Genomic DNA, 27710 nt, shown 5'->3' on the forward strand with positions numbered 1-27710 from the left:
GACTTGATGTGGACAAGCTTTTCCCTTTGAGAATAGGGAAGATTCAAACAAGAGGACATGACTTCAGAATTAAGGGACAGAAGTTTAGGGGTAACATGAGGGGGAACTTCTTTACTCAGAGAGTGGTAACGGTGTGGAATGAGCTTCCAGTGGAAGTGGTGGAGTCAGGTTCATTGGTATCATTTAAAAATAAATTGGATAGGCATATGGATGAGAAGGGAATGGAGGGTTATGGTATGAGTGCAGGCAGGTGGGACTAAGGGAAAAAAGTTGTTCGGCACGGACTTGTAGGGCCGAGATGGCCTGCTTCTGTGCTGTAATTGTTATATGGTTATATGGTTATATGGTTATATGGTATATGGGGTTTCCAGCAGATTTTGTGCCCAGAAATTTATTTTCATACACTCTTTCTATTTCAACATTATTTATCATTACTTTTACTTGTGTATTTATTTTGCGTTTTCCAAACAGCATAAGTTTGGTTTTGTTTAAATTTAATGATAATTTATTCAAATCAAACTATGTTTTTAGTTTACTGTGTGACCACCTCCAAAAGCTGCTGCAAATTGTCCCCATCACAGAAAATATTAGTGTCATCTGCAAATAACACAAATTTCAAGAGGTTTGACACCCTACATATATCATTAATATACAAAATAAATAATTTGGGGCCCAAAACCGACCCCTGTGGGACTCCACAAGTTATTTCTAAGCATGTTGATTTGCAGTCCCCTATTTGCACAAACTGATGTCTTTTACTTATGTAGCTTCTCATCCACTCTAGTACAACCCCTCTGATTCCATACTTTTCCAGTTTTTTGATTAGCAAATGATGATTAATTGTATCGAATGCTTTTTTTCAAATCTATAAATACACCCACTGCATATTTCTTGTTATCTATAGAACTGGTAATGTCTTCAATTAACTCCATTAATGCCATGGATGTCGATCTGTTTGACCTGAATCCATATTGACTATCAACTAGCAATTTGTGCTTCTCGATAAAGTTATCTAATCTACTTACATACAGTTTTTCTAATATTTTTGAGAACTGAGAGAGTAACGACACCGGCCTGTAATTTGTAAATTGATTTCTGTCTCCAGCTTTGTATAGTGGGATGAGTGGGCAGTTTCCATTTTACATGGAAATACACCAGTTTTGAAAGATAAATTGCAAATATAAGTTAAGGGTTTTACAATTACACCAATGACTACCTTGATTCAAGCCATATCAATGTCATTCCAGTCTGTAGACCTTTTATTCTTACAATTATTAACAATGTCAATAATCTCCTTTTCATCAGCTGCTTTCAAAAACATTGAGTTTGGGTTGCTGTCTAACAAATCCACAACCGCCTCTCCTTTTTCTGACTGTGGATTATCGATTTTACTTCGGAGTCACGTGAGTGACTACGTGAAGAACCCCGCCACGACGCATGCGTGTCATATCGCTTTCACGCTTGCGAAACGACAGGCGGGGTGGAGCGTTCCCCCGCAGCGGTAAGTTTGAAACCGTGACCTGCAGGTAAGTGATTTACTCTGCGGTAGTTTTTGTCCCCGCGCTGTTTTTACACGGGGGGGAAGCTGGACAAAATAGTGTTCCCAAGTGCTGCGAGTGAAGCTGGCTGGGGAGGACCGCGAAGTTGCGGGAGCCAGCAGCAGCTGAAGGCACAAGCCCTGTAAGGGATCAGCTGTGCCGATTTCTGATCCCGCGCCGGCCAGAACACCATGGCCGGGCAGGAGACTATTCAGAATGGGGCCATCGACTTTTGACAAGTCGAAAAACGGCAGGAGACGGGGTGGAACGACGTTCCCCCGTAGCGACTATTTAAACCAGGACCTGCAGGTAAGAACTGCGGTCTTTTTGTATTTTCCCATGCTGATTACAGGTGGAGAAGACAAGGTCTGCGACAAAGCTGGTGAGGGAGGACTGCGGAGCAGCGGGCAGCCAGCAGCAGCCAGCGGCACTCGGATCACCGATAGTGGGCTCAGCTGTGCCCGATGTCGCCCCCGCATCGGCCAGATCCACGCGGCCGGGCGGTAAGGCTAGACACAAAAACAAACAAGGTCGTCGACTCAGAGCAGTCCGACTTTGAACAACCGCGGGCGGCCAGCGACCGAGAGCGCTGGAGCCGGATGGAACGGTGTGTGGAGCATTTGCTCCAACGTGACAGACTCCGGGAGATGGAGTCGGGTCATTGTGGGCTCTATGATAAACCCACAGCAGTACCTCTTGAAGGGCTGCACAGTGCTTCCACCTCATCAGAGGGGAGCACTGCGGGTCAGTTCTGGGCTGACCTGGAGGGGTCCGCAGAAGGAAAGACAAGTGTGCAAGAGGTACAAGAACGAGAGAACCTACTGGACTAATAAAAAGGACTCCAACAAAAACCCACTACAGTCAAAGACAGCACCCCTACGCACCCACCAGCAGAAATGGTGAAAGCTCGAAGGCCCGGTACTCAAAACATGAGTCTTTTTTAGGCCATGGCCCAGGCCAGCCTTCTTGGAAGATGCGGGGACCTCCAACGCCAACCAAACCGAAAATCCAGACACCAGCGCAACAACAGCAGCGAAGAACCTACAAAAATAAGTAAACCTGCCACTGGTAACTATGGAGGTAGGTGGGTCTGGTTCCCTACAAAATACAGGGAGCATGGAGGTTGGGGGGAGATTACACTCTTTTCTGAATGCATGGAGCATGTTAACAACTGATACTTACATCTTAAGCAGTATCCAGGGATATACAATAGAGTTTATACACAAGTACAGCCCTCCAGTTCAACATATACCGAACCGAATGTTCGTGCCTTCTGATAAAGGAAAATCAAAAGCGCAAGCTGATCTGGAGCGGCGTTACGAAAAAGGTGTAATTGAGAAAACTCAACACGAACCATTAGAATTCGTGTCCAATATATTTACCAAAAACCAAAAAGATGGTGGTTGTCGCATCATCATAGATCTGACAAAATTTAAAACATTCACTTCAAAATGGAAACCTTTGTTACTGCTAAACAATTAATTTCCAAAGGTTACTTCATGGCCAGCATTGATTTAAAAGATGCTTACTATTCAGTGCCTATATGAGGTGACCACAGATGTTACTTAAAATTCAACTGGATGGGACAACTCTGGAAGTATAAAGCACTGCCAAATGGGTTATCATCAGCCCCAGGCTGTTCACAAAAATTTTGAAACCAGCCCTAGCGTTTCTACGGAAACGTAAACACATGGTCATGGCATATTTAGATGACATACTCATTGTGGGCAAAACTTTGGAATTGGCCAAACAAACTGTAACAGCCACAAAACAGTTATTTGAAAAACTGTGATTCATTATCCATCCAGTTAAATCTAAACTAACGCCTTCCACTACTATGGACTATTTGGGGTTCACCATTGACTCAGTTCACTTGTCGGTGACTCTGCCCAAGGGAATGGCTAGAGATTTAATAGAGGCTTGCAATAACCTCATTGACATCAGCAAACCATCCATCAGGTTGGTAGCAAAAGTAATTGGCAAAATGGCGGCTGCCTTTCCAGCCACACAATTTGGACCTCTACATTACCAAAACTTACAGAGAGCAAAAATACAAGCACTCTAAATTAATGGAGGTCACTTTGACAGACCTATGAAACTACCAATCAAAGCTAAAATGGAACTAAAATGGTGGATAGATAACATCTGGCTTTGTTCCAATCCAATCATTGTCAGTAACCTTTCCATGGTACTACAAACTGATGCCAGTGCACTTGGGTGGGGAGCTACCAATACCATCACCAGCTGTGGAGGTAGATGGACTGCTCAGGAGGCATCATTATTACTCACACTGGGCATAAACTACCTGGAAATGTTGGGTGCATTCTATGGCCTAAAGTCATATTGTACTGGGTCATATCACCAGCATGTTGGACTACAGATAGACAATACCTCCGTGGTAGCATACATTAACCACATGGGTGGAAACAAATCGACATCATGTGACAATCTGCCTAATACAATTTGGCAATGGTGTATCCAGAGAGATATTTGGATATCAGCCACTTACCTACCAGGAAAACTAAATTTAGTGGCAGAAACCAGGTCACGCAAATTTAAAGAAAACACCGAATGGATGTTGAATAAAAAAGTATTTGCTGATATTACAGCAAAATATGGAACACCAGATATCGATCTATTCGCATCCAGACTTAACCACCAGTTATCAAATTATGTTTCATGGGAACCAGACCCTGGGGCAGTGGCGACAGATGCATTTTTGCTGCATTGGGGGAAATTGTTTATTTACGCATTCCCTTCTTTCTGCCTCATCAGTCGGGTATTAAGGAAAATGCAACAAGACTCTGCGTCTGGTATTTTGGTAGTACCCGATTGGCCTACTCAACCATGGTTCCCAGTGATACTGAACATGGTATTAGAACCATGTATCACCATCCCATATAGACCAGATTTATTGCTACATCCCATAACAAGGGATAGCCACCCATGCCATAAACATTTGAACTTATTAATTTGTAGAGTTTAAAAACACCTCTACTACAACTGGGACTGACGGACCGAACAGTGAACATGATTCTGGCGGCCCAAAGACAGTCCACCAAAAAACAGTATCTGGTCTATATCAGGAAGTGGGAGATGTACTGCCATAAAACCAACATCACCTACAGAGACATGAACATTCTGTCTGTTCTGGAATATCTGGCAGGCCTCCACTATGATGAGGGGCTCAGTTACAGTGCCATCAACTGCGCCAGAAGTGCCCTATCGACTTACCTAGGCAGGGGAGCGTTACACTGTTGGGACTCACCCACTGGTAACAAAACTTATGAGGGGAATTTTTAATACCAATCCCCAAGAACCAGGTACTCCCAAATATGGGATGTAAGTATTGTCCTGAAGATGCTCAGGAATTGGTCTCCTTCAATAGCTCTGTCCATACACAGACTGACATTAAAAAGTCATGCTAATGGCATTGGTCACAGCACAGAGGGTACAGTCACTGCATAAACTAAGACTGGACAACATGACTTCCTCAACAGAAAATATTACATTTCATATCTATGAGTTAGTAAAGCAGAACAGACAGGGATCAGCAGGCCTCAATATACAATTTAGGTCATACCCAACAGATGAATGTCTGTGTATAGTAAGACATCTGTCGTTATACATGGAGAAAACGAAAATCCTATGAGGCAATGAGAAGGCACTTTTTGGTCAGCCACAAGCAACCACACAAAAGAGTGACGGTCCATACCATCTCAAGATGGCTGAAACAGGTGCTAACACAGGCTGGGGTGGATACTAATATTTTAAAATCTCATTCCACCAGGGCTGCAGCTACATCGGCAGCGATACAGTTGGATGTACCAATGGACCAAATCCTCAAGGCAGCAGGATGGTCTGGGGGATAAAACATTCCAATTATTTTACAACAAACCAGTAATGAAACCTGGAACGTTTGCAGAAACAATTTTAAGTTATGTAAATTAATTTAAACCCATAAAAAGGGGTTATAATTTTGTGTTAATAAATTTTATGATTTTAATGTCGAATTCATGTCCAAATTATGTCAACACAATTCCTCCTACAGTCATCAAGGCAGACGTGATGCATGGACTCGTTTCTACGGCATGAAATCACAGAGCTTTAAAATCTTCACGTAGCCACTCACGTGACTCCGAAGTAAAATAATAAGATTAAACGAGAACTTACCAGTTTGAAGTTTGATCTGTATTTTATGAGGAGTTACGATGAGGGATTACGTGCCCTCCGCTCCCACCCTTGATCATATACTTAACTGGTATCTCTTCTCTAATCTTACTATGTTTAGTCATTACAGTTATCTGTGATTTCACACCGCTGCTTTGAAGAATGATACGCATGCGTCCTGGCGGGCTTCTTCACGTAATCCCTCATCGTAACTCCTCATAAAATACAGATCAAACTTCAAACTGGTAAGTTCTCGTTTAATCTTACTATTTCTTCTGCCAGTTTTGGTCCCACACTTACAAAAAATTTGTTAAACCCATTAACCACATCATTCATATCACTTACAGTTGTATCATTGTCTTTAAAATACTGAGGGTAGTTTATATTCATTGATCCATTCCTGATAATATTATTTAACACATTCCATATGCCCTTGATATTATTTTTATTATCGTTTAATATTTTATTATAATAATCTTTCTTACATATCCTCATAATACTAGTCAATTTGTTTTTGTATCTTTTGTATTTACTTTCTGCTTCTATAGTTCTGAATTTTATGAATTCTTTATAGAAGATATTCTTTTTTTTGCCTGCATTTTGTAGTCCTTTTGTCATCCATGGCCTATCTATATATTTTTGCTTCTTGTTGTGTTGTTTCAAAGGACAGTGTTCATCATATAATTATTAAATATTTTTGATGATTTTGGATGATCAGCCATGATCATATTGAATGATGGTGCTGGCTCCAAGGGCCCGAATGGCCTACTCCTGCTCCTATTGCCTATTGTCTAGTAAATGGCAGTGCTGGCTTGAAGGGCCAAATAGTCTGCTACTACATTTATTTTCCTATGTTTCTATGATAATGCTGCAGGCCTTGCCGAGACAGCGTGTGGTATATATGGAGTCAATGCTAGGGAGGTTGGTTAGTGCACGACGACAATTAACCATATAACCATATAACCATATAACAATTACAGCACGGAAACAGGCCATCTCGACCCTTCTAGTCCGTGCCGAAAACATAATCTCCCCTAGTCCCATATACCTGCGCTCAGACCATAACCCTCCATTCCCTTCCCATCCATATAACTATCCAATTTAATTAAATCTACAATTTGAATCTACAATTAAAAGGGGCACAGCAGCAAAGCCTTAACTTTTGTCATTTTGACATATTTGTTGTTGAATCGTCCCCTCCAGAGGTTGATGACTTTATTCTCCTGTTTCAAGGACACGGCTATTTTCCTGCTCAGCGGGCTACTCCGCACAAATCAATACTGGTTTATGTTCTGCCTTACAAAGAGCCGAGGTTAAGAGCAACATTAAATGCAGTCAGGTTCAACTGAAACCCACAAAAGACAAAGAGAAAGTCACTTTAACTCCAGCTAAAGCCCCTGTCCCAAGGTGCGAGTTCATTCCAAGAGCTCTCCCGAGTTTAAAAAAAAATCAAACTCGTGGTGAGCACGGAGAATGAACGTAGCGGGTACGTCGGAGCTCCGGGACGTCTCTTCACGGCTCGTACCCGCTAATGGCAGGTACTCGGGAGGACTCGTGAAGATTTTTCAACATGTCCACGAGAGCCCCGAGTACCGACGAGCGGCCATTACCGTAAATCTCAGAGTTCGAATCAGGGCAAACTGGGGAGAACTCTTGGAACCATTCTCATACCATGGAACAGGGCTTTTACTCACTTACCCAAACTAATGACTTACGCCACGGAGAGATAAGGAATCACACAGCTTTTTCCTTCCACATCAGTTTTTTGCAGCTAAGGTAAGGAGTGAGGTGTAGTGTGGTTGAGATAGTGTTGTTTGTTTCGGTTTAGTTTAGAGATACAGCACAGAAACACCCCCTTCAGCCCACTGAGCCCACACTGACCAGTGATCCCCACACACTAACACTATCCTACATATACTAGGGACAATTTACAATATTACCAAGTCAATTGACCTACAAACCTGCACTTCTTGGGAGTGTGGGAGGAAACCGGAGATCCCAGAGTAAACCCACGCAGTCACGGGGAGAACGTACAAACTCCGTACAGACAGCACCCGTAGTCAGGATTGAACCTGGGTCTCTGGTGCTGTAAGGCAGTAACTCTACTACTGCGCCACCGTGCCGCCGCAGATGGGTATGGATTACTGCTCTCATCCGAAGTCAGCTCTCATCTGGAGAAAGGTCCTGAACCAAAACGGCATTGAGTGACATCCTCCATGTTCTCCAGGGATGCTGCCTGACCCACAGAGTTGCCCCAGCATTTTGCGCCTTACATTGTTAACCTGCATTTGCAGTTCCTTTTAGAGTCATCGAGTCAACAGGCCTTTTGCCCCAATGCCCACAGTGACCAACATGCCCCATCTATACTCGTCCCACCTGCCTGCATTTGGCCCATATCCCTCTAATCTGTCCTATCCATGTACCGGTCTAAAAATGTCTTCAACATTGCAAAAGTCCCTGCCTCAACCATCTCCTCCAGCAGTTCGTTCCATACACCCACCACCCCATGTGTGAAAAAAGTTACCACTCAGGCTCCTATTGAATCTTTCCTCCCTAACGGTCCTGTCCCACTTACGCAACTTTTTCGGCGACTGCCGGCACCCATCATAGGTGGTTGCAGGTCGGCGAAAATCTTCAACATGTTGAAAACCAGCGGCAACCAGAAAGTCGCTACGACTATTTGGGCGACTGAGGAGACGACTCACGGCCATACAGGCAACACTCTGGCGACATGTCACGGGGGGAAGCCTGTATGGTCTTGAGTAGTCGCCCAAGGAGTCGTACCTTGTTCTGGTCGCCGCTGGATTTTCAACATGTTGAACATTTTCGGCAACCTGCAACGACCTATGACGGGTATCGGCAGTCGTCGAAAAAGTTGCGTAGGTGGGACAGGGCCATTATAAACCCATGTCGTCTGGTTCTCGATTCCCTTACTCTAGGCAAAGGACTCTGCCTATCTACCCGATCTATTCCATATAACCATATAACAATTACAGCACGGAAACAGGCCATCTCGGCCCTTCTAGTCCATGCCGAACGCGTATTCCTCTCATGATTTTGTACAACTCTACAAGATCACCCCTCATCCTCCTGCCCTCCAAGGAACAGAGAGAGTCCCGGCCTGTTCAACCTCTCCCTATTGCTCAGGCCCTCGACATCCTTGTTAATCTTCCCTGCACCCATTGCAGCGTGACAACATTCGGGTAAAAGTCTCTGTACATTCACCTTATCTATTGCTCTCATGATGCCTTACACCTCTGTAAGATCACCCCTCATCCTCCAGTAGACCAAGTGCTCTGGAATCCTAGCCTGCACAACAGCAAAACAGAATAAATCGGGTAATGACAAGGAACTGCATTCCCACCCTGCTCCACACGTCTTCCCACCCTGCCCCTGTAAAGACTCCATCCCCTACTCTCAATTCCTCCGCCTACGCCGCATCTGTTCCCAGGATGAGACATTCCATACCAGGGCATCGGAAATGTCCTCGTTCTTCAGGGAACGGGGGTTCCCCTCCGCCACCATAGATGAAGCTCGCACCAGGGTCTCATCCATACCCCACAACACTGCTCTCTCTCTCCATCCCCGCACTCGCAACAGGGGCAGAGTCCCCCTATTCCTCACCTTTCACCCCACCAGCCGGCAAATACAACACATAATCCTCCGCCATTTCTGCCACCTCCAACGTGACCCCACCACTCGCCACATCTTCCCATCTCCCCCCTATCTCTGCCTTCCGCAAAGACCGCTCCCTCCGCAACTCCCTTGTCAATTCTTCCCTTCCCTCCCGTACCACCCCCTCCCTGGGCACTTTCCTTTGCAACCGCAAGAAATGCAACACCTGTCCCTTCACCTCCCCCCTCGACTCCATTCAAGGACCCAAGCAGTCGTTCCAGGTGCGACAATGGTTCACCTGTATCTCCTCCAACCTCATCTACTGCATCCGCTGCTCTAGATGTCAGCTGATCTACATCGGGGAGACTAAGCGTAGGTTGGGCGATCATTTCGCCGAACACCTCCGCTCAGTCCGCAATAACCAACCTGACCTCCCGGTGGCTCAGCACTTCAACTCCCCCTCCCATTCCCAACCCGACCTCTCTGTCCTGGGTCTCCTCCATTGCCAGAGTGAGCAACACCGGAAATTGGAGGAACAGCACCTCATATTCCGCCTGGGTAGTTTGCATCCTGATGGCATTAACGTTGAATTCTCCCAATTTTGCTAGCCCTTGCTGTCTCCTCCCCTTCCTTAACCCTCGAGCTGTCTCCTCCCATCCCCCCGCCCTCGGGCTCCTCCTCCTCCCTTTTTCCTTCCTTCTCCCCCCCACCCCCCATCAGTCTGAAGAAGGGTTTCTGCCCGAAATGTCGCCTATTTCCTTCGCTCCATAGATGCTGCTGCACCCGCTGAGTTTCTCCAGCAATTTTGTGTACCTTCGATCTTCCAGCATCTGCAGTTCCTTCTTGAACACAAGGAACTGCATTTGTTGGTTTATACCATTGACACAAAATGCTGGAGTAAATCAGCGGGTCAGGTAGCATCTCTGAAGAAAAGGAGTAGGTGATTTTTTGGGTCGGAACACCTTTCTCGTGGCTTGGTTCGGCAACTTGAACGCCCTGGAAAGGAAAAGACTACAAAAAGTAGTAAACTCTGCCCAGTCCATCATCAGCTCTGACCTTCCTTCCATCGAGGGGATTTATCGCAGTCGCTGCCTCAAAAAAGCTGGCAGTATCATCAAAGACCCACACCATCCTGGCCACACACTCATCTCCCCACTACCTTCAGGTAGAAGGTACAGGAGCCTGAAGACTGCAACGTCCAGGTTCAGGAATAGCTACTTCCCCACAGCCATCAGGCTATTAAACCTGGCTCGGACAAAAATTTGATTATTAATAACCCATTATCTGTCATTTGCACTTTATCATTTTATTTATTCATGTGTGTATATCTTTATATTACGGTATATGGACACACTGATCTGTTTGCCTACTATGTTCTGTTGTGCTGAAGCAAAGCAAGAATTTCATTGTCCTATCAGGGACACATGACAATAAACTTACTTGAACTTGAACTTTCTCTCCAAAATCCTAGTCTGTTCAACCTCTCCCTATAGTTCAGGCCCTCCAGTCCTGGCATCTTCCTTGTTGTCATAGAGTCATCGAGTGATACAGTGTGGAAACAGGCCCTTCGGCCCAACTTGCCCACACCGGCCAACACATCCCAGCTACACCAGTCCCACCTGCCTGCGTTTGGTCCATATCCCACCAAACCTGTCATATCCATGTACCTGTCTAAATGTTTCTTAAACGTTGGGACTGCCCCAGCCTCAACTACCTCCTCTGGCAGCTCGTTCCACACACCCACCACCCTTTGTGTGGCAAATTACCCCTCAGATTCCTATTAAATCTTTTCCCTTTCACCTTAAACCAATGTCCTCTGGTCCTCGATTCCCCTACTCTGGACAAAATACTCTGTGCATCTACCCGGTCTATTCCTCTCATGAAAAATTAAAAACAAATTAAACCGTTCTGGCTCTTAAACGGTTAAGTTTAATTGCAGCAGCACAACTAAGGCCCCTGGAGGTATGAGAGGATGTAATTATCATTAAAAGGAACAAATAACTGGTGCGTTATCCCTTCAGTCCCTCTATCATAATAGAAGCATCACACCATTTATTGTCAGTGGTATTTAGACAGGATTAGCCTAGATCCCAGCTGAGAAGGTGGTGACTGCCTTCTGACAGACTATGCATGCCAATTTGTGGCTGCAATCCAGTGGGAAAATGCAGTTCAAACCAGAAACAAAGATTTGACTAAAAGCCGATATACAAAATGTATTTACCTCCTCCAATACACCCTGCCTTGAAATGCTTATTGTTTCATTTTTTGTAGTTTGGAGATACAGTGCAGAAACAGGCCCTTCAGCCCACTGACCAGCGATTCCCAGGACATCAACACTATCCTACACACACTCGGGACAATAGACAATAGACAGTAGGTGCAGGAGTAGGCCATTTGGCCCTTCGAGCCAGCACCGCCATTCAATGTGATCATGGCTGATCATCCCCAATCAGTACCCCGTTCCTGCCTTCTCCCCATATCCCCTGACTCCGCTATCTTTAAGAGCCCTATCTGGCTCTCTCTTGAAAGCATCCAGAGAACCGGCCTCCACCGCCCTCTGAGGGAGAGAATTCCACAGACTCACCACTCTCTGCGAGCAAAAGTGTTTCCTCGTCTCCGTTCTAAATGGCTTACTCCTTATTCTTAAATTGTTGCCCCTGGTTCCGGACTCCCCCAACATCGGGAACATGTTTCCTGCCTCTAACATGTCCAAGCCCTTAACAATCTTATATGTTTCAATGAGATTCCCTCTCATCCTTTAAAATTACAGAGTGTACAAGCCCAGCCGCTCCATTCTCTGGACAAAATACTCGGTGCATCTACCCGACCTATTCCTCTCATGAAAAAATTGGACCATTCTGGGCTCTTAAACGGTTAAGTATCATTGCACTTTTACGCCAAGCCAATTAACCTACAAACCTGTACGTCTTTGGAGTGTGGGAGGAAACCTAAGATCTCGGTGAAAACCCACGCAGGTCAGATTTTTAGTAGTGGAGCTATTAATCGTGGAAAAAAAGGTGTTTTTATGTCTGGCTGTGGCGGCTGTGACAGTCCGGAGTCGCCTTCCAGAGGGAAGTGATTCAAAGAGTTTGTGGCCAGGGTGAGAGGGGTCAGAGATGATCTTGCCCGCTCGCTTCCTGGCCCTTGCAGTATACAGACCCAGTTGAAAGGTCTCGATCAGAAGCATCACCTGCCCGTGTTCTCTAGAGGTGCTGCCTGACCTGCTGGATAACTCCTAAACTATGTGTGTGTGTTTTTGTAAACTAGCATCTGCAGTCCCTTGTTTCATAAGTCCATAAATTCCTGGCCCATCAAGTCTACTCTGCCATTCAATCATGGCTGGTCTATCCATTCTCCTGCCTTCTCCCCATAAGCCCTGACACCTTGGCTAATCAAGAACCTGTCAATAAGATTGTTAAGGGCTTGGACACGCTAGAGGCAGGAAACATGTTCCCGATGTTGGGGGGAGTCCAGAACCAGGGGCCACAGTCTAAGAATAAGTGGTAAGCCATTTAGAACAGAGGCGAGGAAACACTTTTTCACACAGAGAGTGGTGAGTCTGTGGAATTCTCTGCCTCAGAGGGCGGTGGAGGCAGGTTCTCTGGATGCTTTCAAGAGAGAGCTAGATAGGGCTCTTAAAAATAGCGGAGTCAGGGGGTATGGGGAGAAGGCAGGATCGGGGTACTGATTGGGGATGATCAGCCATGATCACATTGAATGCAGTGCTGGCTCGAAGGGCCTAATCCTGCACCTATTACATAGAAAGATAAAAACATAGAAAATAGGTGCAGGATTAGGCCATTCGGCCCTTTGAGCCTGCACCGCCATTCAATATGATCATGGCTGATCATCCAACTCAGTATCCTGTACCTGCCTTCTCTCCATACCCCGATACCTTTAGCCACATCTAACTCCCTCTTAAATATAGCCAATGGACTGGCCTCAACTACCTTCTGTGGCAGAGAGTTCCACAGATTCACCACTCTCTGTCTATTGTCTAATCTCCACCTTAAAAATATCCATTGACTTGGTCTCCACAGCCGTCTGTGGCAATGAATTCCACAGATTCACCTGCTTCTGGCTAAATACATTCCCCCTCATCTCCTTCCTGAAAGAACGTCCTTTAATTCTGAGGCTGTGACCACTGGTCCTAGACTCTCCCACTAGTGGAAGCATCGTCTCCACATCCACTCTATCCAAGCCCTTCACTATTCCTGTCTTGCCTGGTTGGGTCTGCTAGAGTCCCCTCCTGGAGCCGAGCCCTGGTGTGAAATTTTGTTGGGCAACATGAACATGACTCAAAGGACTGCAGCTCGATACCATGAGCTCCATCTTCAGCCAGCTGCCTGCCCACGCAGAGACGGGATATTGCTGGCTACGTACCATCTCAGGCAGCTACTAAATCTTATGGATGCTGCTCCTTGGCACTTGTTCTGCTATGTTGAATCAGCAAACAAATATATCAGCTGTATCTCTGTCCACAATGGGCTCCTTCATCCCTGGCCACTTCATCAAAGCACAGTTAATATGACCTGTGACAACAACTTTAGCTTTCTGCAAGACTGCGGCCAGTCCAGTTTTGTTAAAGTCATAGACAACAATGGCCTGTTTAGAAACATAGACAATAGGGGCAGGAGTAGGCCATTTGGCCCTTCGTGCCAGCACCGCCATTCAATATGATCGTGGCTGATCATCCAAAATCAGTACCCCGTTCCTGCCTTCTCCCCATATCCCTTAAGAGCTATATACAATACTAGACGATACTGTTTATTGTCATTTGAACCTCAAGTGTAAAGTTCAAACAAAATTTGGTTCCTGCAGTCATACGACAAGAAAGGAACCAAGACACACACCAACACAATTTGCACAAACATCCATCACAGTGAATCTCCTCCTCACTGTGATGGAAGGCAAAGTCTTGTCTCTCCCCTGTTTTCCATTCTTCTCCCGATGTTAAAGACCCCGGCTGGCGATGGTAAGTCCCGCGGCCGTTAAAGCCGCAATGGGCGATGTAAGGCGCCGGGCGATGTAAGGCCCCGCTCCGGGTCGTTTTCAACCCCGCAATTCGTGCGGGAGAAGTTGCCGTTGTGGGAGCTCCGAAAAGCGGTCTCCCACCAGGGACCCGCGAGCTCCCGATGTCACCGTCCACCGGGCCTGCAGCCGGAGCCGCCGAAGCTCAGGAGTCAGGGCACAGCCACGCGCCACCACAGCTCTCCACGCTCCGAAGCCGGCCAGCTCCACGATGGTGAGTCCGCAGGCTCCACGACTGGAGCCCCCAGGTCGTTCTGGTTGGAGGCCGCTCCACGGTGCTAGGCCCCAACGACAATGGAGACCCGACAGGGAAAAGGTCGGGTCCCCCGTACAGGGAAGAGATTTAAACGTTTCCCCCACCCTCCACATCCCACATATACACAGCTAAAAACAATTAAAAAAACAACTACAAATTATACACTCAACTGGATTTTAAAAAAAAAGACAGACGGACTGCAGAGGCCACTGCAACATTGGTCGGTCACCCCGCCTGTCGCTTTGTGTAAAGAATAAACCTTTTCACACAAGTTCAGACAGAAGAAGGGTCCCGACCCCAAACATCACCTATCCATGTTCAAGAGTGTTTTATTGTCATATGTCCAGAAATGGAACAATGACATTCTTATTTGCAGCAGCACAACAGAATATGTAAACATAGTACACTGTAAACTCCATAATAACTCTCTAACTCTCTGTGGAATTTCTTTTTTTCTATATATGGCCTGTTTAGAAACATAGACATTAGGTGCATGCTAACCTGACTGTTAGTGTTGTTTATTATGGAGTTTATAACCTACCTGATCGTCACGGTGGCTCAGAACTTCAACTCCCCCTCCCATTCCCAATCTGACCTTTCTGTCCTGGGCTCCTCCATGGCCAGAGGGAGGCCCGGTGCAAATTGGAGGAACAGCACCTCATATCTCGCTTGGGTAGTTTACATTGACTTCTCTAATTTTAGATAGCCCTTGCTTTCTCCTTCCTTCCCCTCCCCTTCCTCTCCCCTTCCCCTCCCCTTCCCAGCTCTCCCACAGTCCTACTGTCTCCTCCTACTTCCTTTCTTTTTCCCACCACCCCCCCCCCCACCCCCCCCGACATCAGTCTGAATAAGGGCCTTGACCCAAAACGTCACCTATTCCTTCTATCCATAGATGCTGCCTCGCCCGCTGAGTAACATTTTTGTCTACTTTAGAAGATATATACATAGACAGGTATTTGGATAAGAACAATTTAGAGAGATATTGGCCACACGTGGACAGGTAGGACCAGTGGAGATGGGGTATGTTGGTCAGCGTGGGAAAGTTGGGCTGTATGTTGGTTAGTATGGACAAGTTGGGCTGAAGGGCCTGTTTCCATGCTGTATGTCTCTGTGATTCTAACATAGAACAGCGCAGCACAAGAAGAGGCCATTTGGCCTGCAACATATGTGCCCCACATAATGCTAAGAGCACATCATCTTTTGAACTCCATTCCCGGCTTATCCATGTGCCTATCCAAAAGTCTCTTAAATGCTACAGACGTGTATATATATCTCAACCCCCACCCCCAGCAGAGCGTTCCAGGCATTTGCAGCAGCTTTACAGGCCTGCGAACACAATGCACATAGATATTATATAAAATACAAAAAAAAAATCAATAATTTAATAACGCCAGTACCCGTGGGAAAAAGCCTGGTCATTACAAGCAAAGACAGTCATTACAAGCATACAAGTCATTACAAGTCATTACAAGCATAGTTCAACGTTGAGGTTAGTGTTCCACAGCCTGATGGTTTAACGTGAGAATGGAGAATGTTTAAAGGAGATGTGTGAAGCAAGTTTATGTTTAACACACAGATGTGCCTGGAACTCCCTGCCGGAGGTGGTGGTAGAAGCAGGTAAGACAACAAGGTTTGAAACATTTAGACAGGTACATGAACAGGTAGGGAATGGAGGGATACAGACCGTCATGGAGTTATACAGCATGGAAACAGGCCCTGCAGCCCAACTTGCCCACACAGGCCAACAATGTCCCATCTACACTAGTCCCACCTGCCTGCAGTTGTACAGGGCCCTAGTGAGACCACACCTGGAGTATTGTGTGCAGTTTTGGTCCCCTAATTTGAGGAAGGACATTCTTGCTATTGAGGGAGTGCAGCGTAGATTCACGAGGTTAATTCCCAGGATGGCGGGACTGTCATATGCTGAGAGAATGGAGCAGCTGGGCTTGTACACTCTGGAGTTTAGAAGGATGAGATGGGATCTTATTAAAACATATAAGATTATTAAGGGATTGGACACGCTAGAGGCAGGAACATGTTCCCAATGTTGGGGCGAGTCCAGAACCAGGGGCCACAGTTTAAGAATAAGGAGTAAGCCATTTAGAACGGAGATGAGTAAAACCTTTTTCACACAGAGTGGTGAGTCTGTGGAATTCACTGCCTCAGAGGGCGGTGGAGGCAGGTTCTCTGGATACTTTCAAGAGAAAGCTGGATAGGGCATTGAATGGCGGTGCTGGCCCAAAGGGCCGAATGGCCTACTCCTGCACCTATTGTCTGTTGTCTATTTAGACTATACTCTATCTATGTCCCTGTCCAATTGTTTTATAAATGCTGTGTTGCGATGAGGGATGTGGGGGAAAAGGTTGGGGTGGGTGGTGGTGAGGACCTCAACAAATAAGTATCAGGCATTGAATTAGTCACAGTGTGGTCCTGGCCTCCTATTTACCTCATTGGAGCCCCGCAGACCATCATCTTGCACTAAACCTTATTTCCTTTATCCTGCATCTGTATACTTTGGACAGCTCGATTGTAATCACAGAGTCATACAGACATCAAGTCATACAGTGTGGAAACAGGCCCCTCTGCCCAACTTGCCCATACTGACCAACATGTCCCACCGGCCCCTGCTTGGCCCATATCCCTCTGAACCAGTTGTTCTTAACCGTTTTTGGCACACGTATGCGCATACACAAACAAAGTACTGTAAGTGGTATGTACCTTTGTTAGGTTCATACGTGTAAAAAGTCAAAGTCAAAGTCACTTTTGTTCCTCACATGCACCCAAAGGTGCAGTGAAATGAATTTGCCAGCAGCGATACACTCAAAAAGAACACACAATACACAATAAAATTGAACACAAACATCCACCACAGCGTTCTTCACCGTGGTGGAAGGCAACAAGGTTCAGTCAGTCCACCTCCTTTGTTCACCCGTGGTCGGGGCCGTGAACCCTCCATAGTTGCCGCTATGGACGGGCCCTCTTGTCGGGATCAAAACTCTGACGTCCGGACGGTCGAACACACACCGCGGCTTGGAGGTCCCGAATCAGCCACTTTCCAACCGTAGACCGCGGCTTCAGGATGTTATAGGCTGCAGGCCGGTGGCCGGAGCTCTTCTGCGGTGATCCCCGGTGAGGGATCCCAGGCTCCGGATGGTAAGTCCACGCCACGCCCGCGGCTAGAAGCTCCCCAGACCAAAATGGGCTCAACAAATGGATATTTTACTTATGACCCCTTCTTGACCCCCGGTAAAAACCCCAAACGACCCCCCCATTGAGATCACGACCCCCAGGTGAAGAATCACTGCTCTAAACCTATCCAATCCATCATGTACAATCTTTCGGAGAGAAGGAATGGGTGACGTTTCGGGTCGAGACCCTTCTTTAGGTGAAGGATCTCGGCCCGAAACATCACCCATTCCTTCTCGCCAGAGAGGCCGCCTGTCCCGCTGAGTTCCTCCACCATTTTGTGTCTATCTTCGTTGTAAACCGGCACCTGCAGTTCCTTCCCACACGTCTTGCCTTTCCGCCGACTGGATAGCAGGCAACATAAAAGCTTTTCGCTGTACCTCTGAACACGTGGCATTAATAAACTAAACTTTAATGAACTAAACTAAATCAAGGTTGAAATGCATAGAAACATAGAAATTAGGTGCAGGAGTAGGCCATTCGGCCCTTCGAGCCTGCACCGCCATTCAATATGATCATGGCTGATCATCCAACTCAGTATCCCGTACCTGCCTTCTCTCCATACCCCCTGATCCCCTTAGCCACAAGGGCCACATCTAACTCCCTCTTAAATATAGCCAATGAACTGTCCTCAACTACCCTCTGTGGCAGAGAGTTCCAGAGATTCACCACTCTCTGTGTGAAAAAAGTTCTTCTCATCTCGGTTTTAAAGGATGTCCCCTTTATCCTTAAGCTGTGACCCCTTGTCCTGGACTTTCCTAACATCGGGAACAATCTTCCTGCATCTAGCCTGTCCAACCCCTTAAGAATTTTGTAAGTTTCTATAAGATCCCCTCTCAATCTCCTAAATTCTAGAGAGTATAAACCAAGTCTATCCAGTCTTTCTTCATAAGACAGTCCTGACATCCCAGGAATCAGTCTGGTGAACCGTCTCTGCACTCCCTCTATGGCAATAATGTCCTTCCTCAGATTTGGAGACCAAAACTGTACGCAATACTCCAGGTTTGGTCTCACCAAGACCCTGTACAACTGCAGTAGAACCTCTCTGCTCCTATACTCAAATCCTTTTGCAATGAAAGCTAACATACCATTCGCTTTCTTTACTGCCTGCTGCACCTGCATGCCTACCTTCAATGACTGGTGTACCATGACACCCAGGTCTCGCTGCATCTCCCCCTTTCCCCAAACGCCCACCATTTAGATAATAGTCTGCTTTCCTGTTTTTGCCACCAAAATGGATAACCTCACATTTATCCACATTATACTGCATCTGCCAAACGTGGAGGAGAAACCAGATTAAATAGATAAATTCTTGAGAAAACCAGCACGCCGGCAGTGGGACAAATGGCCTGTCTCACTGTAGTGAATTATTAATTTGTTAATATAAATTCATGTTACAAGGACGATTAAATGCTGGAGCTACATTTCTAGATTCACGCTCTCAATATGTTGTGGAGATCGAGACACAGTGCGCTAAGTGTTTGTTGTTGACCAAAGGAATGAAGCAGTCTAGAGTTTCGATGTTAGAGATACAGCATGGGAAAAGTCTCCACTGGGGCAGATGGTAGACAAGGGCCGCTCTCCAGCTGGTGGGAGGATGCCAGATAACAGCTGGGAAGAAACTGCCCCTGAATCTGGAGGTGTGTGTTTTCACATTTCTGTAACATTTACCTGATGGGAGAGGGGAGAAGAGGGAGTGGCCGGGGTGAGACTGGTCCTTGATGATGCTGCTGGCCTTGCCGAGGCAGCGTGAGGTGTAGATGGAGTCAGCTGCAGGGAGGTTGGTAGTTTGGAGCGATGTGGGCCAGGCACAGGCTAGTGGGACTAGCATTATTGGGCAACTTGGTCGGAGATAGAAACATAGAAACATAGACAATAGGTGCAGGAGGAGGCCATTCGGCCCTTCGAGCCAGCACCGCCATTCATTGTGATCATGGCTGATCGTCCCCTATCAATAACCCGTGCCTGCCTTCTCCCCATATCCCTTGACTCCACCAGCCCCTAGAGCTCTATCTAACTCTCTCTTAAATCCATCCAGTGACTTGGCCTCCACTGCCCTCTGTGGCAGGGAATTCCACAAATTCAAAACTCCCTGCGTGAAAAAGTTTTTTCTCACCTCAGTCTTAAAGGACTTCCCCTTTATTCTAAGACTGTGGACTTATTCTAAGAGATGGGCCGAAGGGCCTGTTTCTGTGCTATGCCGATTTTTTAAAAGTTTAGTTTAGTCAGGGCAAACAGCATTGAAACAGCCCACCGAATCCGAACTGACCAGCGATCCCTGGCACATTAACACTGGACACATCAGGGACAATTTTCAATTTTAACAAGCGAATTAGCCTTCAAACCTGCACGTCTTTGGGAAGAAACTGGAGCTCCTAGAGAAAATCCACGCAGGTCACGGGGAGAACATACAAACACAGATAGCACGTGTAGTCAAGATCGAAACCGGGTGTCTGGTGCTGTAAGGCAGCAACTCTACCGCTGCACCACCGTGCCGCCCCCGAGTTCTGAGACTCCCTGACTTTGGATGGGAAGACTTGATTGTAATCATGTATCGTCTTTCCGCTGACTGGTTAGCACGCAACAAAAGCTTTTCACTGTACCTCGGCACACGTGGCAATAAACGACACTGAAGTAAACCATTCCCGGAATATTGTGTGCGGTTTTGATCCCCTAATTTGAGGAAGGACATTCTTGCTATTGAGGGAGTGCAGCGTAGGTTTACAAGGTTAATTCCCGGGATGGCGGGACTGTCATATGCAGAGAGAATGGAGCGGCTGGGCTTGTACACTCTGGGGTTTAGAAGGATGAGAGGATATCTCATTGAAACATATAAAATTGTTAAGGGCTTGGACACGCTAGAGGCAGGAAACATGTTCCCGATGTTGGGGGAGTCCAGAACCAGGGGCCACACAGTTTAAGAATAAGGAGTAAGCCATTTAGAACGGAGACGAGGAAACACTTTTTCTCACAGAGACTGGTGAGTCTGTGGAATTCTCTGCCTCAGAGGGCGGTGGAGGCCGGTTCTCTGGATGCTTTCAAGAGAGAGCTAGATAGGGGTCAGGGGATATGGGGAGAAGGCAGGAACGGGGTACTGATTGGGGATGATCAGCCATGAACACATTGAATGGCGGTGCTGACTTGAAGGGCCGAATGGCCTCCTCCTGCACCTATTGTCTATTGTCCCGAGCTCAGCAGTAGTGGCAGGAGCTGATCCACATTCGTACGTACCACATTCTGATGATAGAGCACCTCCAGGATGCTGCTGAGTAGCTCAACGCACGCCTCCTCCTCTTCACCTTTATGAATCAGCTCCATCAAGGTGGTGGTCATCACTGATAGCAAAATGTCCCGGCATTCTGTGGAAGGGAACGACAAGCTCTGGGTCAAACTGGACATTTTACATTCCTTTTCAAAAAATACTGTCTTAAATGTCAGAATTCACAGAAGCCCTAGCCCCAATCACTCCCTCATCTCCTCTCTCCCACTGCAAGAAATTGTGGATGCAATAGACAATAGACAATAGGTGCAGGAGTAGGTCATTTGGCCCTTCGAGCCAGCACCGCCATTCAATGTGATCATGGCTGATCATCCCCAATCAGTACCCCGTTCCTGCCTTCTCCCCATATCCCCTGACTCCGCTATTTTTAAGAGCCCTATCTAGCTCCCTCTTGAAAGCATCCAGACAACTTGCCTCCACTGCCCTCTGAGGCAGAGAATTCCACAGACTCACCACTCTCTGTGAGAATCCACAGACTCACCACTCTCTGTGAGATGTAGCCCAGACGTCACCTATTCCTTCTCTCCAGAGATGCTGCCTGTCCCGCTGAGTTACTCCAGCATTTTGTGTCTATCTTCAGTCTAAACCAGCATCTGCAGTTCCTTCTCGCACACAAACCAACCTCCCTTCCATTGACTCCATCTACACCTCACGCTGCCTCGGCAAGGCCAGCAGCATCATCAAGGACCAGTCTCACCCCGGCCACTCCCTCTTCTCCCCTCTCCCATCAGGCAAGAGGTACAGAAGTGTGAAAACGCACACCTCCAGATTCAGGGACAGTTTCTTCCCAGCTGTTATCAGGAAACTGAACAATCCTATCACCAACTAGAGAGCGGTCCTGACCTCCCATCTACCTCACTGGAGACCATCGGACAGTGTTTAATTGGACTTTATCTTGTACTAAAAGTTATCCCTTTATCCTTGGACTCTTTGGACAGCCTGATTGTAATCGTACATAGTCTCTCTGCTGACCAAGACTAACCTAAATCAAGGTTGGAGAGGTGTACAAAATCATAAGAGGAATAGATTGGGTAGATGCACAGAATCTCTTGCCCAGAGTAGGTGAATCGAGGACCAGAGGACATAGGTTCAAGCTGAAGAGGAAAATATTTAATAGGAATCTGAGGGGTTACTATTTCACACAGAGGGTGGTGGGTGTATGGAACAAGCTGCCAGAGAAGGTAGTTGAGGCTGGGACTATCCCAACGTTTAAGAAACAGTTAGACAGGTACATGGATAGGATGGGTTTGGAGGGATATGGACCAATCGCAGGCAGGTGGGACTAGTGTAGATGGGGCATTGTTGGCCGGTGTGGGCAAGATGGGCCAAAGGGCCTGTTTCCACACTGTATTACTCTATGACTCTAAGTAGGTATGTTGCAAAGCGTACCTGAAGTGTCGCTGAAAATCTGTCCCAGCCCGTGTGCACGATAGTGGCGCCGTTTAGAGGGGGGCGGGTTTAAATCGCGGTTTTTCAGCCTAGTTAATTATTAACGAAAATTCGTTGGAAGATTCCCTCGCTTGAGCTATTATTAGTTTTAAGGGCTTTCCTTACTTGTTATAGTAGGTTAAAAATGAACCTCTAAACCCCCGACCGCCGACAACGGGCCAGATCTCATACAAGGGAAAACAGAAGGTAGGCTGTTTATTTTTACGTTAAAAAGGGCTTCATAAGAACCCTTTATACAAAGTTTAATGTTGCGAGTAGCTAATTTTGGGCCCATTATATCCCGCAGTATTTTTCGGGGCATTTGAGGGCACAAATCCACCGCAATGTGAACGTTCTAAACCAGCGCGTTCACAGGATCCCACTCGAAAGCTGATTTAAATGGCCATTAATTTACAGCAATTGAACACTAAATTCCTTCCATTTGGCCTATAAATTAATGTCAATGAGATTTAAAAATCATGTTTTATTGTGAATTATTTGTGAATATTATTTGGACACTTAGGCTATATAAAAATGTTAATCATTTATTAAGAAATGGATAGACGTTTAGATCTAGTAATTGAAGTTTGTAATTAGCTACAATCAGGTAACTAACTAATTATATGCTTTAATTTCAGGTCATCCAAGTAAGATTGATTTATATTTGTTTCAGAATGCTTCAATCTATGATAACTGAAAATTTCATTCAGTTCTCTTAATTTTTAAGAAAGTTATGGGCTTTTGACTGTCTACGATCACAGCTTTTTTGTTATGTCCATAGAAAATCAATAGGGAACAAGATGCTAATTTCCGAATATGAAATGGCCATAACTTTTTAAATACTTGAGATATGAAAGTGAATTAGGTGTCAAATTAAACTTCTTTCTATGCTTTATCTGATGGGATAAATTGCAGACTTGATTTTTAAAATCTCAAAACTTTGTAACATTGTTTCTCTAAGTGCACGGAGAAGGGAAAGCAAATTAAATAGATATTTTACCGTAGTTTACACTACTTAATAATGATGGTTGGATGTGGATATGTGCCTCAGGATCATAGGCACAGAAGTTCGGAGAGCAGTTCAAGGAAGCTGGTCTAATAACGAGGTCTGGGCTACCATATACTTTTCCATGGAGATTGAAGTGGATTGTATAAAACTATGCAAGGTCATTGATGGAGGTAGCAGGAAAGGTCTACATTCCTTTGCAGAGATCTCTTTAATAAGAGGGTATTCTGGAGAAGGGGCAGAGAAGATTCACCGAGACATGACCTGGGTTGGAGTGTTTTAGCTGTGGGGAGAGAGACTGCATAGATAGACTTTAGAGATACAGTGTGGAAACAGGCCCCTCTGCCCACTGAGTCCATGCTGACCAATAAACACCCCGCACACTAACACTATCCTACGCACACTAGGGACAATTTACAATTTTACCAAAGCCAATTAGCCTCTAAACCTGCATGTCTTTTGGAATGTGGGAGGAAACCAGAGCACCCGGAGAAAACCCACGCGGTCACAGGGAGAACATACATAGAAACATAGAAATTAGGTGCAGGAGTAGGCCATTCGGCCCTTCGAGCCTGCACCGCCATTCAATATGATCATGGCTGATAATCCAACTCAGTATCCCGTACCTGCCTTCTCTCCATACCCCCTGATCCCCTTAGCCACAAGGGCCACATCTAACTCCCTCTTAAGTATAGCCAATGAACTGGCCTCGTGGCAGAGAGTTCCAGAGATTCACCACTGTGTAGACAGCACCCGTAGCCAGGATCGAACCCGGGTCTCTGGCGCTGGGAGGCAGCAACTCACTGTGCCTTGAGCTCTGGGCTACCATATCCTGAAGGGATATTGAAGTGGGTTGAATAAAAACTATGCAAGGCCCCACAGTTAACAGGAAAGGTCTACCTTCCTTGGTGGGGTGCAAGCAGAAGCCTCCACGTGGCGCATCCTGGGCAATGCTGACGACAGAAACTGTACCCCAGTGACTGACTGAAGTAGCCAATTCTATAACCACCGACCGTCAACCGTCACTGACCGACCGGAAAGACGTGATATAGAAGGCCGGACATGGGGAAGGAACCTTCCTTGGCAAAGATCATCTTAACAAGAGGGGCTGCCCTGGAGAAGGGACAGAGGTGATTCATCAAGACATTGCCTGGGCTGGCGTTTCAGCAATGGGCAGAGACACTGGATAGATGGGTGTGTCTTTCTTGGAAACTAAGAAGACTGAGGACTCCCAAACGGAGGTCTACAACATAGAAACATAGAAAATAGGTACAGGAGGAGGCCATTCGGCCCTTCGAGCCAGCACCGCCATGCATTGTGATCATGGCTGATCGTCCCCTATCAATAACCTGTGCCTGCCTTCTCCCCATATCCCTTGACTCCACTAGCCCCTAGAGCTCTATCTAACTCTCTCTTAAATCCATCCAGTGACTTGGCCTCCACTGCCCTCTGTGGCAGGGAATTCCACAAATTCACAACCCTCTGGGTGAAAAAGTTTTTTCTCACCTCAATCTTAAATGGCCCCCTTTATTCTAAGACTGTGACCCCTGGTTCTGGACTCGCTCCACATTGGAAACATTTTTTCCAATTTGATCACTGCTCCCATAGAACATCCACTCCCTGTATTATACTCATGGAGCACTGCGAGCACCAGGCAAGATGAATGCATAACAAGAATGAAACCGAAGTTAAATCAAGGAAGCAAATAAAAAGGAAAGTACGATGGGGTTGGCGGGGTTATTTGAAGTAGTCGCTCCCCTTTATGTCTCTATATATCTCCCCTTTATTCTAAGACTGTGGCCCCTGGTTCTGGATTTACATTCGCCCAACACTGGGAACATATTTCCTGCATCTAACTTGTCCAGTCCTTTTATAATGTTATATGTTTCTATAAGATCCCCCCCTCATGCAGGAAGATTGTTCCCGATGTTAGGGAAATCCAGGACAAGGGGTCACAGCTTAAGGATAAGGGGGAAATCCTTTAAAACCAAGATGAGAAGAACTTTTTTCACACAGAGAGTGGTGAATCTCTGGAACTCTCTGCCACAGAGGGTAGTTGAGGCCAGTTCATTGGCTATATTTAAGAGGGAGTTAGATGTGGCCCTTGTGGCTAAGGGGATCAGGGGGTATGGAGAGAAGGCAGGTATGGGATACTGAGTTGGATGATCAGCCAGGATCACATTGAATGGCGGTGCAGGCTCGAAGGGCCGAATGGCCTACTCCTGCACCTAATTTCTATGCTTCTATCCTTCTAAACTCCAGTGAATACAAGCCTAGTCTTTTCAATCTTTCCTCATATGCCAGTCCCGCCATCCCAGGGATCAATCTCGTGAACCTACGCTGCACTGCCTCAATCACAAGGATTTCCTTCCTCAAATTAGGAGACCAAAACTGTACACAATGGGGGCAACATTATGAGGAATGAATGAATGCAGGAGGATGATAGATGATCTTACAGAGGTGTATAAGAGCATGAGGGGAATAGATTCACAGTCTTTCACCCAGAGTAGGGGACACAAGAGCCACAGGACATAGGTTTGAGGTGAGGTAAGAATGATTTAATTGGAACCTGAGGGGCAATTGTTTTTTTTTACACACACTAAGGGTGGTGGGTGTATGGAACGAGCTGCCGGAGGAGTTAGTTGAGGCAGGTGCTATCACCATGTTTGGACAGGTAGATGGATAGGGCAGGTTTGGAGGGATATGGGCTAAACGCGTGCAGGTGGGGCTAGTGTAGATGGGGCATGTTGGTCAGTGTGGGAACGTTGGGCCAAATGGCCTGTTTCCACGCTGTATGGCTCGATGGAACCACAACAAGGGGCAAACTGTGACAAAACTTTTTTTCCCACATTAGAAGAGTCCAGAGAGAGACAAATAGGATTTGTTTTAGTTTTTAATGAATTTCATTACACCTTTGAAACATCGCTTGATACAATCCAACACTACCTTGTAAAAGGAAGTTAGATAAATATTTGTCAAGGGAAATAGATTGCAGAGCGATGGAAAAGCAGGAAGGGAATGAGACTAAATAAACAAATTGCTGGAAGAATTCAATGCATATCCCAGGTACCTTCCCCTGCATCCGCAGGAGTGGCTGTTTTGGTCCACTAATTTGAGGAAGGTCATTCTAGCTATTGAGGGAGTGCAGCGTAGTTTCACCAGGGTAATTCCCGGGATGGCGGGACTGACATACGTTGAGAGAATGGAGCAGCTGGGCTTGTACACTCTGGAGTTTAGAAGGATGAGAGGGAATCTTATTGAAACACATAAGATTATTAAGGATTTGGACACGCTAGAGGCAGGAAACATGTTCCCGATGTTGGGGGAGTCCAGAACCAGGGGCCACAGTTTAAGAATAAGGGGTAAGCCATTTAAAACGGAGATGAGGAAATAATTTTTCACACAGAGAGTTGTGAGTCTGTGGAATTCTCTGCCTCAGAGGGCGGTGGAGGCAGGTTCTCTGGATGCTTTCAAAAGAGAGTTAGATAGAGCTCTTAAAAATAGCGGAGTCAGGGGATATGGGGAGAAGGCAGGAACGGGGTACTGATTGTGGATGATCAACCATGATCACATTGAATGGCGGTGCTGGCTCGAAGGGCCGAATGGCCTACTCCTGCACCCATTGTCTATTAATATCTGTCCCTCTACCTCCTCCCTTGACTCCGTCCAGTCCTTCCAGGTGAGGCAGAGGTTCACACGCCCCTCCTCTAACTTCACAAGTGGGAGAGTCCAGGACCAGAGGGCACAGCCTCAGAATAAAAGGCCGTACCATTCGAAAGGGGATGAGGATGAATTTCTTTAGTCTGATGGTGGTGAATCTGTGTAATTCATTGCCACAGATGGCTGAGGAGGCCAAGTCAGTGGATATATTTAAGGTGGAGATTGACGGATTCTTGGTTAGTGCGGGTGTCAGGGGGTTATGGGGAGTAGGCAGGAGAATCGGGTTGAGAGGGAAAGACAAGAGGACATGACTTCAGAATTAAGGGACAAAAGTTTAGGGGTAACATGAGGGGGAACCTCTTTACTCAGAGAGTGGTAGCGGTGTGGAATGAGCTTCCAGTGGAAGTGGTGGAGGCAGGTTCATTGGTAGCATTTAAAAATAATTGGATAGGCATATGGATGAGAAGGGAATGGAGGGTTATGGTATGAGTGCAAGCAGGTGGGACTAAGGGGAAAAAAAGTTGTTCGGCACGGACTTGT

At 46.3% G+C, this 27710-nt stretch overlaps 1 protein-coding gene across 1 annotated transcript in view; it reads right to left on the minus strand.

Annotated features, from left to right (window-relative positions):
• Nucleotides 1-27710, minus strand: part of LOC129694493 (dedicator of cytokinesis protein 2-like) — a 186251-nt gene that overhangs the window by 7673 nt on the left and 150868 nt on the right. Inside the window, exon 17 of the mRNA XM_055631210.1 lies at nt 21028-21155. Coding sequence (XP_055487185.1) covers nt 21028-21155 — 128 coding nt within the window. The remainder of the gene's footprint in view (nt 1-21027; nt 21156-27710) is intronic.

The sequence above is a fragment of the Leucoraja erinacea genome, unplaced genomic scaffold, assembly GCF_028641065.1.
Source record: "Leucoraja erinacea ecotype New England unplaced genomic scaffold, Leri_hhj_1 Leri_68S, whole genome shotgun sequence".
Lineage (NCBI taxonomy): Eukaryota > Metazoa > Chordata > Chondrichthyes > Rajiformes > Rajidae > Leucoraja > Leucoraja erinaceus.